Genomic DNA, 16,189 nt, shown 5'->3' on the forward strand with positions numbered 1-16,189 from the left:
TGTTATTGTAATGGACATAAAATGTGCTTTTCTTTCAAAAACAAGGACATTTCTAAGTGACTCCAAACTTTTGAACGGTAGTGTATATACAGTGCATTCGGAAAGTATTCATACCCCTTGATTTGTCACATCTGCTCCTGCTTCGCCCTCTTGTGTTCATCCGGTGTCTTCTTGACCTGCAGTTACTCCCCCAGTTCTCTCTCTCTCTCTCTGTCTCTCTGTCTCTCTCTCTCTGTGTGTGTGGTGTTGGAGACAGGTGTGCTGGAGTCAGAGCAGATCCCTACCAGCTGCAACACGTTCCATAATCAAGACCTCTGCAAATACTCAGTCCTACCACTTCCACTCTGCCAGATTGTAATCTCTGCTCAGTCAGTTCGTGCTTCTAGCTATTTAAGATTATTCAAGATCCTGTTACTCTGCTGTGCCTGTTTCCCTGCCTGACACTGTTTATCCTCTCATTGCAGTTTACCTCTCTGGCTCCTGTCTTCTGTTCCACATCTCACCACCCTTCTACCCTGTTCTGGATTTAGCTCACCACCACTACCTTGGATTCCCCTCCGTACCTGGTTACCCGGTTCTACCCAGCTCATTTCAACCTCAGTCTCCACATCTGGTTTTCTACAACTCATCCGAGCTTCCCTGGATCTGCACTCCATATCTCCCTGTGTTACAATAAATATCTTGGTTCATTCATCCCTGTTTCCTCATCTGAGTCTGCTCTTGGGTTCCCCTGTGTCGCTCCGCCTAACATGACTTTTTCAACATTTTCTTACATTACAGCCATATTCTTAACTCAGGTGCATCCTGTTTCCATTAGTCATCCTTGAGTTGTTTCTACAACTTGATTGGAGTCCACCTGTGGTAGATTCAATTGATTGGACATGATTTGGAAAGGCACACACCTATCTATATAAGGTCCCACAGTTGACAGTGCATGTCAGAGCAAAAACCAAGCCATGAGGTCAAAGGAATTTCGAGACAGGATTGTGTTGAGGCACAGATCGGGGAAAGGGCACCAAACAATGTCTTCAGAATTGAAGGTCCCCAAGAACACAGTGGCCTCCATCATTCTTAAAAGGAAGAAATTTGGAACCACCAAGACTACTCCTAGAGCTGGCCGCCAAACTGAGCAATCGAGGAAGAAGGGCCTTCGTCAGGGAGGTGACGAAGACCCAGATGGTCACTCTGACAGAGCTCCAGAGTTCCTCTGTGGAGATGGGAGAACCTTCCAGAAGGACAACCATCACTGCAGCACTCCACCAATCAGGCATTTAAGTTAGAGTGGCCAGACAGAAGCCACTCCTCAGTAAAAGGCACATGACAGCCTGCTGGAGTTTGCCAAAAGGCACCTAAAGGACTCTCAGACCATGAGAAACAAGATTCTCTAGTCTGATAAAACCAATATTGAACTCTTTGACCTAAATGCAAAGCGTCACATCTGGAGGAAACCTGGCACCATCCCTACGGTAAAGCATGGTGGTGGCAGCATCAGTGATGTACTTGGCCGTACACACTACCCTCTGTAGTGACTTGTGGTCAGCGGCCGAGCAGTCAGGATGCTCTCGATGGTGCAGCTGTATAAACTGAGGACCTATGCCAAATCGTTTCAGTCTCCTGGGGGGGAATTGGCTTTGTCGTGCCCTCTTCACGACTGTCTTAGTTTGTGTCACGAACATCGTCTTGAAAATGACCGGACCAAGGTGCAACGTTGTGAAGGTACATTTTTCTTTATTTTTAAATGTCGCCAACAAAACAATAAACAACAAAAATGAACGTGAAGCTCCGTAAGGCTATACATGCATTAAATGAAGACAACAACCCACAAATAAGAAAAGGAAAAAGGCTGCTTAAGTATGATTCCCAATCAGAGACAACGATAGACAGCTGTCCCTGATTGAGAAACATACCTGGCCAAAAACAAAGAATCAGAAAGCATAGACTTCCCACCCGAGTCACACCCTGACCAAACAAACATAGAGAATAAAAGGATCTCTACGGTCAGGGCGTGACAGTACCCCCCCCCCCCCCAAAGGTGCGGACTCCGGCCGCAAACCTGACACTATAAGGGGGGGTCCGGGTGGGTATCTATCTTGGTGGCGCCTCTGGTGCGGGGACCCTCGTCGCCGACCCCGGACTGGGGACCCTCTCCGCAGGCCCCAGACTGGGGACCCTCGCCGTAGGCCCCGGACTGGGGATCCTTGCCGCAGGCTCCAGACTGGGGACCCTCTCCGCAGGCTCCAGACTGGGGACCCTCTCTGCAGGCCCCGGACTGGGGACCCTTGCCGCAGGCTCCAGACTGGGGACCCTCTCCGCAGGCCCCGGACTGGGGACCCTCGTTGTAGGCCCCAGATTGGGGACCCTCGTTGCAGGCCCCGTACTGGGGACCGTCGCTAGAGGCTCCGGACCACGCATCACCGCTGGAGACTTCGCGCCATGGATCATCACCGGAGGCTTCGTGCAATGGATCATCACTGGAGGCTTCGTGCCATGGATCATCACTGGAGGCTTCGTGCCATGGATCATCACTGGAGGCTTCGTGCCATGGATCATCACTGGAGGCTTCGAACGTGGAGTTGAAGCAGGTCTCACTGGACTGAGAAGACGTCTTGGAAGCCTGGTGCATGGAGCTGCCACAGGGCTTACCAGGCTGGGGAGACATACTGGAGGCCTGGTACGTGGAACATGAACAGGTCTCACCAGACTGGGGAGATGCACTGGAAGCCTGGTGCGTGGAACAGGGAGTACAGGGGGGGACTGAGCACTCAACCCTGAGGGGTGAGGGGCCCCCGTGTTGAAGATCAGCGTGGTGGATGTGTTGTTACCTACCCTTACCACCTGGGGGGCGGCCCGTCAGGAAGTCCATGATCCAGTTGCAGAGGGAGGTGTTTAGCCCCAGGGTCCTTAGCTTAGTGATGAGCTTTGAGGGCACTATGGTGTTGAACGCTGAGCTGTAGTCAATGAACAGCATTCTCACTTAGGTGTTCCTTTTGTCCAGGTTTGGAAAGGGCCGTGTGAAGTGAGTTTGACATTGTCATCTGTGGATCTGTTTGGGCAGTTTGTGAATTTTAGTGGGTCTAAGGTTTCCAGAATGATGGTGTTGATTTTAGCCATGACCAGCCTTTCAAAGCACTTCATGGCTACAGACGTGAATGCTCCGGGGCGGTAGTCATTTAGGCAGGTTACCTTGGCGTTCTTGGGCACAGGGACTCCTCAATACCTATGAGCTAGTATTCTATAGGAGGTGCAGGAACTCAAGCAGAAGAACATTTTAGGTGCTGGTAATCAGCTCCAGTGAGCTCCTGCCCAAGTAAAGTACTGTGTTTAAGTAAAAATACTAATTATGTCCCATTTGGAACACTGTCAAGTAGAGAAAAAAAAATCTGATTGGGTGGGACTGGCACCCCAGTGGGCCCAGGCCCACCCGTGCCTATGCCCCTGTAAACACTATTACTTATTACTATTAATATTCCTGTAATAATCCACCAATTTAGAGGTCTCTGTTCCTCTTTCATTATCCGTGCTCATTATCTCAAATATAGCTCCTCTATCTCTCCCTCACCTCATTTTGGCTCACAGATGCTCAACATTCGATGGTTGGCATTTGGCAATCTATCCCCATTCGTCCAGATTAGCTGGATGTTGATGCTTTGCAGATGTTAAGAGGAGGATCTAGGAGGATGAAGTGATATGATGTAAATATTTGGAGTTAGCAGATTGCATGACAGTGAGGTTAAAACCACTGGCATTTGGGAGACACTGGAAAATAGGACAGGTTTACAGGAGTACAATAAATAGTTTTGTTGTGCAGACAGGAAAGCAACTGAAAATATTGGCATATTTTAACCTCTTTTATGATCAATGGTTTAAATAAATCCATAGAAGCTATCCAAAAAAGCATAGCAGCTTTTATACAAATCAGTTCAGAATAAGCATGTGGAACAGATACAGTGAACTCCAAAAGTATTGGGACAGTGACACGTTTTGTTGCTTTACTCCAGCACTTTGGACTATGGGGTTAAAGTGCAGAATGTGAGTTTTAATTTGAGGGTATTTGTATCCATATCGGGTGAACCGTTTATAAATTACAGCACTTTTTATACATCGTCCCCCCATTTTTAGGAGCAAAAGTATTGGAACAAATTCACTTCTAGGTGTATTTCAGTAGTCAAAAGTGTAGTATTTGGTCCCATATTCCTAGCACGCAATGATTACATCAAGATTGTGACTCTACACACTTGTTGGATGCATTTGCTGTTTGTTTTGGTTGTGTTACAGATATTTTTATTTTGTGCCCAATAGAAATGTATGGTAAATAATGTATTGTGTCATTTTGGAATCACTTTTATTGTAAATAACAATAGAATATGTTTCTAAACATGGTATGATATTTGTGCGTCTGCAACTTTCTCACTCATCATTATTCATAATTAATTCAGGACTATCAGTAATCATTGTAGAGTCAACATTTAACGTAGAAGTGTTTAGAAACAAGTTTGTAGAGTCACAAGCTTGATGTAATCATTAGGAATATGGGACCAAATGCTACACTTTTGGCTAGTTTAATACAACTATAAGTGAATTTGTCCCAATACTTTTGGTATCAGTTAAAATCCAAACTGCTGGAGTACAGAGCCAAAACAACAGCACAAATGTGTCACTGTCCCAATACTTCTGAAGATCACAGTGTGTTGAAATCTATTCCTGTTGCCGTCACAATCTCCGTGCAATTCCATGGAAAACCCTTGATGCATACACTGAATGTGGGCTACAAGCTTTTTATTTTTATCTGGGGGGAAAAAAAATCATGTTTCGAAACTGTTGGTTGTAATATCCACACCCCGCCCTCCCCCAGCTCCAGTTTGTAGGTTACTGAAAGATTTCAGCGACCACAGATAAGAAGATTACAGAGGAATTAACGTCATTCCTTTGTCATTATATGAATATATTGATATTTGATTTTAATCAGAGGGAGTGGAGAGAGGAGGGCAGGAACAACAGGATGTGCCCTGAGTAGCATAGAAACACGAGTCAGGGGAACTGGCACGAGGGCACGGGCAGGCGAAAACACAAGCTGGGGGAACAGTTTGTGGCACTGGAGCCGATCAGTGGATGCTTGGATCAACGTGCAGCATGTAACAGAGAGTTGGATAAAACAGATCCTTCAGAGCTCTGCATGTGTATTTGGTGAGGTGTATATGGTTGCTGCTGGGATATGGATGGGCCGCCGGATGGGGACAGTAGTGGCGTCCCACTGACCTGGAGGAGTTCTGTGAGATAGACTCAAGACGCAGTGGGAGCACCTCCTGGTTGCTTCTGCTCTTCCAGCCTCAGACATGAACCTGGTGCTCCTGGTCTTCAGGCTGATGTGCCTGGCCTGGCTGTGGCCTGTCACTCTGCACAACAGCAGCCACCAACCCAACAAGAGGAGGCACAAGGACGTGTACGTTGGGGAGAACAGCAAGAACCAACACGGAGGGTGAGCCAGAGTTTAGGGGTGCGGTCCCATTGGAGTTGTGTTATGTTCTTGTCAAGGGTTCAGTTTGCTTGTCTGTTCTGTTTAGTTTGAAACCGGATTGTGTTTAGTTCTGGTAGAAAGTTACATTTGGTAATACACACACCACAGGATGTTACTGTTCTGTTGATCTGTTTTCTGATTGATATGGTTAAAAGGTTATTTTGGGGAGATGTATTGTTCATCACACAGTACTATTCGTAGATTGTTGGTATTAATCTAATCTTTATGAATTCAAGAAAAAAATAGAATATTGATGGTGAATTTACCATGGTGGCATGCGCGATCTCCAATGTGTGCTGGGACGGATGACATTACAGCAGTGCATTCTGGATAAAGGGCAGGTGAGGTGACCACAGGGGCTTAGAGGTAATGTCAGGGAAGCTGTGTTTTGGTGGAGGCACCACGTAAGAGAAAAGCTGTAGTTTGTGGGTAATGATATAGGGGGGAGTTGTGTTAATAAGGGGTTGGACTGTACACTTGAGTATCATTTGCAATAATAGGGGAGATGATTGTGTTTGGGTGGTATGGGAATGATTTGTTGGTGCAGATATGTTTATGTATTATGAAAATGAAAGCATCAGGTTACGGAAGTTTATCGTATGATGCGATTTAGAAACTTTGCGAGTGATGAGTGTGTTGTCAACCGAATTGGAGATATTCATTATGTCCTTTGACCCAGACTAACTGTTATATGAGAGCTTTGGGAAGTCTATATAATCTCCCAGGACCAATTATTGTACCGTCATAGCACTGACTCAGTTTGCAGCTAAATCATTAGTGAAGAGCGTCACGTATACTCTTACTTTTGGTTTTAATCAGATGGTTAAAGTGCAGTTAATTATTCTCAACAGCAAAAACCCCAGAGCAGATGTTGCTTCCTTTAGTGTGTGTGTGTGTGCTTGTGTGTGTGTGTGCACGTGCGCTTGCCATTTGGTGTGAGTGTGTATTTCTTAGGAAATAAAACATCTGATATGCTGATCTGTGTCCTCTTTGCTCTGCAGACGAATAGACTTTAAGATGAAAAGGTCTGACAGCACCAAGTCCCTGCTAATTAAATCTGAACAGCTGCTCCGTATCGAGGACCATGACTTTGCAATGCGGCCTGGCTTTGGAGGTAAGACCACCTACCCAATATCCTTTGGCCTGATGGGCAACCAATGTATTTTCATGTGGTTGAACTATGATAATGTGCGGTTTGGATGTGACTGGGTGTATGTGTGCTTTCTCCCACCATGTGTTGGGTTGGACTCATTAATTAGGCTTGAATGGGGAAAATCAAGGGTCATTATCAGAGAGAGGGAAGAGGGGGTGGGGGGGGGTAATAGAGCTCTACCTACCGTCATTTGTTACTGTTATAAAATGATAGATAGTCCATAACGTGCCACAGAGGTTAGGTTCTGTAATAGGCAGCATTTGACGCTAGCTTGTATTCTCTCTCCTGGAACAGAATGTAGGTTATAGTGTCATCTTCGATAACACCCCATCCCCCCCCAAAAAGTCACTGACCCAGATTGTCTGCAGAGCCTAGCAGACAATGACAGCCTGCGGCCGAGTACACAGATGTTTTTAGAACTAGAGTAATCTGGATTATAAACCACGCTTTCTGAAACAATACCAAATGCTGCATCTTATTGGAAAGTCCAGGACAGCATAGAGTTCCATGCATACAGTACTACAGCAGTGTGTTCATTGGGTGATGATCAGACAATGTTAGGTTTAAGCAATAAGGCCCGATTGGGTGTGGTATTTGGCCAATATAACACGACTAAGGGCTGTAACCTAGAGTGCCTGGATTTTGTATTTGTATTTATTAAGGATCCCCATTAGGTGTTGCCAAGGCATCTACTTTTCGTGGGGTCCAGCAACATTAAGGCAGTTATATACAATTCAAAATATTACGTGACATTCCATTTCATAAAACCTTTTCACATTAAGTGTGTCCCCTCAGGCCACTACTCTACTGGATATAGCCCTTAGCCGTGGTATTTTGGCAATATACCACAGACCCCAAGGTGCCTTATCACTATTATAAACTGGTTACCAACGTAATTAGAGCAGTAAAAATGAATGTTTCGTCATACCTGTGGTATACAGTCTGACATACCATGGCTTTCAGCCAGTCAGCATTCAGGGTTCAAAGCACTCAGTTTATAATGAAATATTGATCACGTTTCTGAATGCTTGCATGTGTGTCAGTGTGTGGGGTCCCACTGTAAATCAACTGTCATTGAAACATGTATTTACATAACATTCTATGTCGTAGGCAGTACTAATGACTGTTTAGGTACATATTTGTAAATCTCGTGTGATGACATGTTATGGATTTCTGTCCTTTTGTGTTTCCAGTTGGACATTTTCTATTCCGAACTATCCCTGTGCGTTGTCTGTGTTTGTGTCTGTGTGGTCTAAGCGACGTGGGGTAAATTTGTCTGGAATTGAAATTAAGGACAGACGAAGAACCCTTTTTTAGCCATTTTCTGGACTGGTCACATGATCAGGAAAACCTCCTGAACAAGGCTGTGATTATAGATGCCTGTAACTTGATTATAGATTAATGCAACAGGTATTATGCGGTTAGGATTTATGAAGGAACGGAGATAAGGAGAGAAAAGGCATTCGTGAGATTGGTGACACGGCGTCTCTTGCGTCCCTGAGTGAGGAGAAGGCTGTGTCTGTCTGGAGGGGAGGCGTGGGACTACTGGTGTGTCTTTGACGTTGTGTGGGACCCCATTAGCCTGCAGCTGTGTTTAGCGTGAAGAGTGATGTCATGACCCTGCATCTACACGGAAATGGACAGGATAATCACAACATAGGGCTCAGCTGATGTAGTCCTTCAACACTACAGCCTCCAGTGTGACCACATGGTTTCAGGATGTCCTTTGAGGCTCAGCATAGCGCCAAGATCCTCTGTGAAACCATTATTTGGGGTTTTCTCTTACTGACTATCTGTTTGTCTTAACTTTATAGTGTTTGGGTGGATTTACAAATATTTAGGTCGTAAAGAGGATATTTAAATACACATTAAAAAAGAAACTGGTGTAAGTAAGACCACATGCAGATAGATGAGATGATATATGGATGATAGGTCTTAGGCTAATCAAAACCAGTGAGACTGGGTCATGAAAGATCGTTCCCGGCTGAGTCAGACATTCCAAGGCCTTGCGTCATGACTACCATATGACTATGACACTACGGCCAAAAGCCTAACATTCAATGTGCTTGCCCTGTCAGGGAAGACGTATGAAATCTCAAGCTGTTTACTGATTGGGGCTGTTTATTCACCCCTGTAGGGGCAGCTATTCCTGTGGGCATAGACGTGCAGGTGGAAAGCATTGACAGTATATCTGAAGTCAACATGGTAAGTGTCTATAACCATCGTAAACGATGTGTGTGTGTGTGTGTGTGTGTGTGTATGTGACTAACACACTGCCATTCACTCTCTTTCTCGCTCACAGTGAGACAACTTCTCATGCTCTCTCTCATACTGGAACCCCGCTCCACTCTATTGCCCCCAATTTAATGTCGGGGCATAACAGTCAAAACATGTATTGATTTTGAAGCTAGAATACTTAGTTGCTACATATATTTTTTTTATACCTGTTAATTCTTGAAGATTATAACTTATAATATAATTATATATAATTATAAATGCCTCATAAGCTGAGTCATACTGTCATACACCGTCAGAACCCAGAATAATGCATGGTTTTACTCCAATGTTTGTAAACAATGTGCATGTAAACAAACACTACATAGCCTCCAAACACGTTTAAAACTATCATTTTGATATCATGGATGGTCAGTCCTTGCGTTCATTTAAGAGTGGTCACATTTCTCCACGCCCCTCCCTCAGCTTTTTACCAAAACAGAGGCAGGATGACCACTTTACTGTTGTGTTATTGTTTCCACTATGTTCTAGACTCTAACTTCAATGGATCATTGATGTTTGGGTCCCAATTAACACTAGCACTGTAAACACTATTAACCTGCATGATCCTGTCGCTCGTCACCCTATATACAAAGAATCTGGGTGAACCGCTATTCAGTCTTACTGCCATCATTGCACAATTGCCCACGTTTTGATTATGTGACAGTTTGTCCATTGGACCTGAGCTTTGGTGTGTTTGTGCAGGACTTCACCATGACTCTGTACCTGAGACACTACTGGCAGGACGACCGGCTGGCCTTTCCTTCCAGCAGCAAAAAGAGCCGGACATTTGACGCTCGGCTGGTGAAGAAGATCTGGGTGCCGGACGTGTTCTTTGTCCACTCCAAACGTTCCTTCATCCATGACACGACCATGGAGAACATCATGCTGAGAGTGTACCCTGACGGCAACATTCTCTACAGTGTCAGGTACACGGAGAATGGCCCTTCTTTAACACAGGGACCATAAGGCCTTTAGCTTGTACTATTCTATAGTATTGGTGCTTTGTACACATAAGAAACATGGGGGGAGTAGACCATCTTGTGTCTTTCAGCCTACAATATCAACAAGAAAAGAGGAAGTGCATCGCCTATCACAGAGAGTTCTGATCTCTCTGTAGACCACGTTATGTTGCCACGGTATGTTTTCTGCAACTGCTGTATCATTAACTAGGCCCTGTGTTTCAGGATCACTGTGACTGCTCTTTGCGCCATGGACTTCAGTAGTTTTCCTTTGGACACACAGAAATGCTCTCTGGAACTGGAGAGCTGTGAGTATAAAACAATAAGGCTATGTGGTTGCCCTGGGTGTAATGCCATGTACGTCCTCACATATACCTAACATATGTCTACGTGCAACACTATAAGCACCTAATATGGTAGCATTGACCCTCCTCTTTTCATATAGGTGAAATAACATTCAAAAGTCGGGGTCAGGTCAGTTTGTGTCGGTAATGCCTGTCTTTTTGATGCAGGATTTACCTGTCCTGATTCATCCGTATAAGGAGCTGCAGCTATAGTTGAATTGAAGTCGGTCATTTCTCATCAGAGACATTCTGTCACACTGATGTTGCAATTGTCATGATTGTGTTAAACCCAGCCTCAGGAGGCAGTGCACCTTACCCAGATCAGAACACAGACACACAGACAGACAGACAGACACACGCACGGACACACACAAATGATCGGCAAACGAACACGCACGCGCACACGCACAGAAAGCATGGGTCTGGTCTCAGACGAGAGGTGGTAGTAGTGGTAGTAGTGAATCTCAGTGTCTCCTCTCCTCTGAGGGACACAGCCCATGATTCTTCAAAGAGAGGCCACATCAAGGAGTCACCTTCTCCCCCTGTTTTCTCCTCTCTTGAAGATGCGTACAATGAGAACGACCTCATGCTCTACTGGAAGAACGGGAACGATTCATTAAGGACTGATGAGATCGTTCTCTCACAGTTTTTTATTGAAGAATTCCACCCTTCCTACGGGCTTGCCTTCTACAGCAGCACGGGTATGTGTGCTTGTTTTGTAGCCTGGTGCATTGGGGCCTACGGTGCTGTTTCTGTCCTTCTCCGCTGTCAAACTCCTCCTTATTATTACATAAAACGGCTCTGTAAGATCCAAAGCCAACACCCCAAACCCTCCAGCTTCTGATTCCACTCTGACAGTCTGAGGACAGGGAGAGGTTAGGAGATTTTCCTCCACAGTGTCAGTGTGGAATCCTGCCCAACTCTCAGTAGTTCCAGTGTCCATTACATCATAGCCATGTGATGTCCCACTATACTTTTGACTAGATACCCTCCTGTGTCTCATAATGACCTCTGATTACCCAGAAGGATGGTGAGTAAACTGTTCCTCCAAAAATGAGATATCAGAGCCCTTCTCTCTCTCGCTCTCTCTCTTGCTCTCTCGCGCTCTCTCTCTCTCTTGCTCTCTCTCTCTCTCGCTCTCTCTCTCTCGCTCTCTCTCAGGTTGGTATAACAGGCTCTACATAAACTTCATCCTCAGGAGGCACATCTTCTTCTTCATGCTGCAGACCTATTTCCCCACCATGCTGATGGTGATGCTCTCCTGGGTGTCCTTCTGGATTGACAGGAGGGCTGTGCCTGCCAGAGTGTCACTGGGTACAGTACTGATACTCTCACTTGTATGTGGGGTTTCGGGGGGGGGGGGGGGGGGGGATCTCCATAAAATAATCAAAGCTTAGAGACTGAGCAGAGACGGATCACAAAGCCATCATTTTCTGCACAAAATACTTGATTCATCTCCAGAAAGTAAAGTGGAGTGGTGGGGCTTTACCTTCCTCAGCCATGTCACATCTCTGTGACTACTGTAAGGTGAAAGGGGGGTGGGTTGTTGTGTTCCTTTTATGTGGGCGAGTGAATGTGAGCCTGCTGCTTTGAGCCTGCTGCAGAATTGCTCAGAGACTCATTAACCCAGAGAGGGGACAACTGAAACTGAGCACAGTGACAAAGCATTTCAGTTCTGCGCATGACTAAAGTCACCTGCACCAGGCGAGGTCCATGTGTGTGCATGTGTGCCAGAGCTTGTTTGTGTAATTGTGTAGGAAAGAAAGAGAAAAAGGGAGGGCGACGGAAGAGCAAGAGAGAGCGAGATAAAAGGACAGAGTAAATGCTGCACTTAGATTTGTGAATAGATGTTGACTTTGCTAATGCAGCAGGGTGTGTGTGTGTGAGGGGGGTGGGGTGGGGGTGGGGGGAGGGGAGTGTGCTTGGAGTACGGCAGGTTGCTGGAGGATCATGATGCCGTAACAAAGGCTGGCCTTATTTCACTCTGCAACACTCAATACTACAGTACTTACTGTAGAATGATGTAGTATACTGTAAAATACTAGTAGTATCCTTCGATCATGTTTAGTACTTACTATGTAATGTTGTAGTGGAATACTATTGTAAATACTACAGTATTATCCCCCTAAAAACACTGTACTAAATACTACGGTAATGTCCTCAAAAACACTACACTTCTTTAACTAAAGTAAATACTACAATATTGAATTTGCATATACCCTGCCTATTCCCCTCCGCCGTATCACAATTTGTGCCACCCATAAGTACATGCCAAGTATAGACCATAGATTGTGTTCCATACACGTTATAGAAAAGAGCAGAGGCACTGAACTATTCGTTCAGACTCCAATCCTACCTACAGGTTATGGAAAATGTGCTCTTTCACTATTTCTCCAGTAGGTTTCCTCAAGGAGAAAGTCCACACTTCTATGGCAAAGATAATAACACAAAAACATTACAGTTAATACTACAGTATACTACAGTCCACAAAAACATATTTTAAGGTTGAATGTCACATTAGTTTTGTTCTTAATTGACTTGCCTGCTTAAATAAAGGTTCAATAAATAAAAGTAATTGCTTGTAAGAGCCTTAACTTTAGGCTATTTACTTTATTAGAAAAGTAATATTTAATTGTCTTTGGTTGACACCACAACCAAATATCAACATATAAATGTGTCTACTACTTGGATAGTTCCATCTGAGCCAGCCGTGACCAGGAGACCCATGATTGGCCCGGCGTCGTCTGGGTTAGGGGAGGGTTTGGCCAGCCGGGATGTCCTTGTCCCATTAAGCTCTAGCGACTCCTTGTGGTGGGTCAGCAAGCTGACTTCAGTCGCCAGTTGCACAGTGTTTCCTCCAACACTTTGGTGCGGCTGGCTTCCAGGTTAAGCGAGCAGTGTCAAGAAACAGTGCAGCTTGGCAGGGTCATGTTTCGGAGGACGCATGGTTCTCGACCTTCGCCTCTCCCAAGTCCGTACGGGAGTTGCCGTGATGGGCCAAGACGTTAACTACCAATTGGATATCACGAAATTGCGGAGAAAAAGTTTGCTGTAGATATAGATCAATTCTCCCAGTTGATGTATTTTTTTTAATAGTGGATTAAACGTTAAAGGTCTAACGTTGTTTCAAAGATACAAATTCAACCTATTTTATACAGGGTTTGTCTATGTTGACATAATCCTGTATTTTTAAATATCAGCATGAAAACAAAAGTTGATGCCTTTTTTCCAATCCAATGTATATTTAACGTAGATTCCACGTCACGATACATTTACAAATCACGTTGGAACAGCGTTTATTCAACCAGTTTGTGCCCAGTGGGATGTAGCTGCTACACGGTTGTCTCTAGCCCTTGTTGGACTTTCCATCCATCTATGCTAAACCCCCACACAGCTAATTATTTTCCATGCATTTGCCTCACCCTCTTTTCATCATCAAAGGCCGAAAGGTTGTGGTGGTAAAATAAGGCTTTAAAAAAAATAAAAACGGATTGATCAAGATGTATATATCAATTTAATAATCAACTAATCTCCCTTTTTTTCTTTCCCCCTCCAGGTATCACAACAGTTCTGACCATGTCCACCATCATCACAGGCGTGTCAGCCTCCATGCCTCAGGTGTCTTATGTAAAAGCTGTGGACATCTACCTGTGGGCCAGCTTTCTGTTCGTCTTCCTGTCCGTCATTGAGTACGCCGCTGTCAACTACTTCACCACTGTGGAGGAGATGAAGAAGCTCAAGGGGGGAAAGGTCACTGAAACTTATAGAGTGTGGGGTCAAATAGGTCATAGTTGGGTTCTTGTAAATTGGTGTATTATAAAACATGGAATATACCCATGCTACCACAATGTCAGAGCCACGATAATGGCACCAAATTAGGCTGTGACACTATGTCTGTATCTCCCCCTACTGGTCTTAATGTGTTGCACTGTCAGAAAATCATATATCGTAAACTCCCTCCTCTCTCCACAGATCCCTGCAGATTTCAATGCCACTCAAACTATGGCTTTTGATGGATGTTACCATGACAATGACATTGACCTGACACCCTTCCCAGAGCTCCCCAGCACCCCCAACACAGAGCGGAGTCGGACGGCCACGTCGAGGAACTCTGCTGCAGAGCCCCCACCCACAGAGGGCACCAGGCTACGACGCAAAAAATCCATCAAACACAACCTCAGCTTCATCATGAGTAACAGCTACATGATTGACTCCTACTCCAGAGTCGTCTTCCCCATGACCTACCTGATGTTCAACATCATCTACTGGAGCTTGTACTCATGAGTGTGTACTCTACTAATAAATATTGATAGAACTACACTGCAGAACTACACTGCAGAACTACACTAGAGAACTATACTGCATAGCGACACTGCAGAACTACTCTGAAAAACCATACTGCAGAACCATACTGCAGAACCATACTGCATAACCATACTGCATAACCATACTACATAACCATACTACATAACCATACTAGAGAACCATACTAGAAAACTATATTCCATAACTATACTAGATAACTACGCCACAGAACTATACTACAGAACTACACTGCATAACTATACTAGAAAACTATACTACAGAACTACACTGCATAACTGCACTGTATTGCAAAATAATACTGCAGAATTATACTACCATGCATGATCCAATAGGTTATTCACACTGCAACAGCATCATCATCAAGCCGTTGTATTCTGACACCCATTGGATTATGACCTTAACCATTGGTGTCTACCAGAGTGCATTGTGGGAGTTTTGGACTGTCAAGCCAAACTGAAGAAAAAAGACTATTGAGTAAACCTGCTTTTTATTAGAAATCTGCATTCAGATGGGAAGTTGGTGGTACTGTTCATGGGAGTGTTTCTATTGTAATTAGGGTTGCATACTGGTAATTCACCAAAAATGCCAGATGAATTAACAGGTAATCTATGGCAATTTATACTTGAATAACTTTTGAAAAAATGTATCCATATGTAGTAATCATTTTTTATGTATGTGTCCATATTGTCCATGAATTTCTAGTGGATAGACTATGGTTCAAGAGAAAATTGCCCAATTTAATTTTTAAAAGCATCTAATCGACCAATGACATTAATTTCAATTAACTCTGAAACTCTGCATCTCTTCCAACTATTTACTTTTTTCACAACTGCCACCAGTTTGGTGCCAAAAAATCTACAAATACATATTGAAATAGTAAAATAAAAGTGTGTAAAGAAAATATAATGGATATTTGATGCTGAAACTCTCATATTAAACACCAATGGTATTCATTAAATTGCTGGTTTATATTTAGGATAATGTTTTACAGATTTGTATAATTTTAGAATCATCTTATTTGAGTATTTTAAATGTTTTACATGTGATAAGGCCACACAGATGGACAGAGATAATGACAGACACCTGTGGTAATCTGAAGTACCCAAAAGGGCCACTAGATGTCTTGTGATAAATTACATTTAATCCTTTAAAAAGTTACCAAAAAAAATGGTGGTAGTTTACTGGTCAACTTTGAAAGTTTCCAGTAATATACTCTCCGTTTGCAACCCGAACTGTAATGGACAGTTGGTTTTTGTCCACTGGTTTATACATTTAGTTAATGTGAGTAGTATGAATTTAAATGTGCATGAAAATGAATGTATACATGCATGTGTCTGTCAAATCAGTGAATATAAGTAAAAATACTATATCATATTAGCTTAAAATAAAACATTTATTTTAATTTATACATTTGTTATTGGTGAAATGACATTTAATTATACATTCATTATTGTGATGAACATACCGTACCAGTCAAAGGTTTTAGAACACCTACTCATTCAAGGGTTTTTCTTTATATTTACTATTTTCTACATTGTAGAATAATAGTGAAGACATCAAAACTATGAAATACCACATATGGAATCATGAAGTAACCAAAACAGTGTTAAACAAA

General features: G+C 43.7%; 1 protein-coding gene across 2 annotated transcripts; it reads left to right on the forward strand.

Annotated features, from left to right (window-relative positions):
• Nucleotides 1–4,686: 4,686 nt before the first annotated feature.
• LOC135550354 (gamma-aminobutyric acid receptor subunit rho-3-like) lies at nt 4,687–15,465 on the forward strand. 2 transcript variants are annotated; one of them, XM_064981070.1, is made up of 9 exons: nt 4,689–5,476; nt 6,517–6,629; nt 8,806–8,873; nt 9,648–9,871; nt 10,130–10,212; nt 10,812–10,949; nt 11,410–11,562; nt 13,805–13,998; nt 14,221–15,465. In XM_064981070.1, the coding sequence occupies exons 1-9, from the start codon at nt 5,334–5,336 to the stop codon at nt 14,530–14,532; spliced, it is 1,428 nt and encodes a 475-aa protein (XP_064837142.1). In that variant the 5' UTR covers nt 4,689–5,333; the 3' UTR covers nt 14,533–15,465. The 2 variants fall into 2 exon arrangements, with proteins under 2 accessions (XP_064837143.1, XP_064837142.1); XM_064981071.1 differs by lacking the exon at nt 10,812–10,949 and having other exon boundaries at nt 4,687–5,476.
• Nucleotides 15,466–16,189: the final 724 nt, after the last annotated feature.

This window comes from Oncorhynchus masou, chromosome 12, assembly GCF_036934945.1.
Source record: "Oncorhynchus masou masou isolate Uvic2021 chromosome 12, UVic_Omas_1.1, whole genome shotgun sequence".
In the NCBI taxonomy this organism is placed as follows: domain Eukaryota; kingdom Metazoa; phylum Chordata; class Actinopteri; order Salmoniformes; family Salmonidae; genus Oncorhynchus; species Oncorhynchus masou.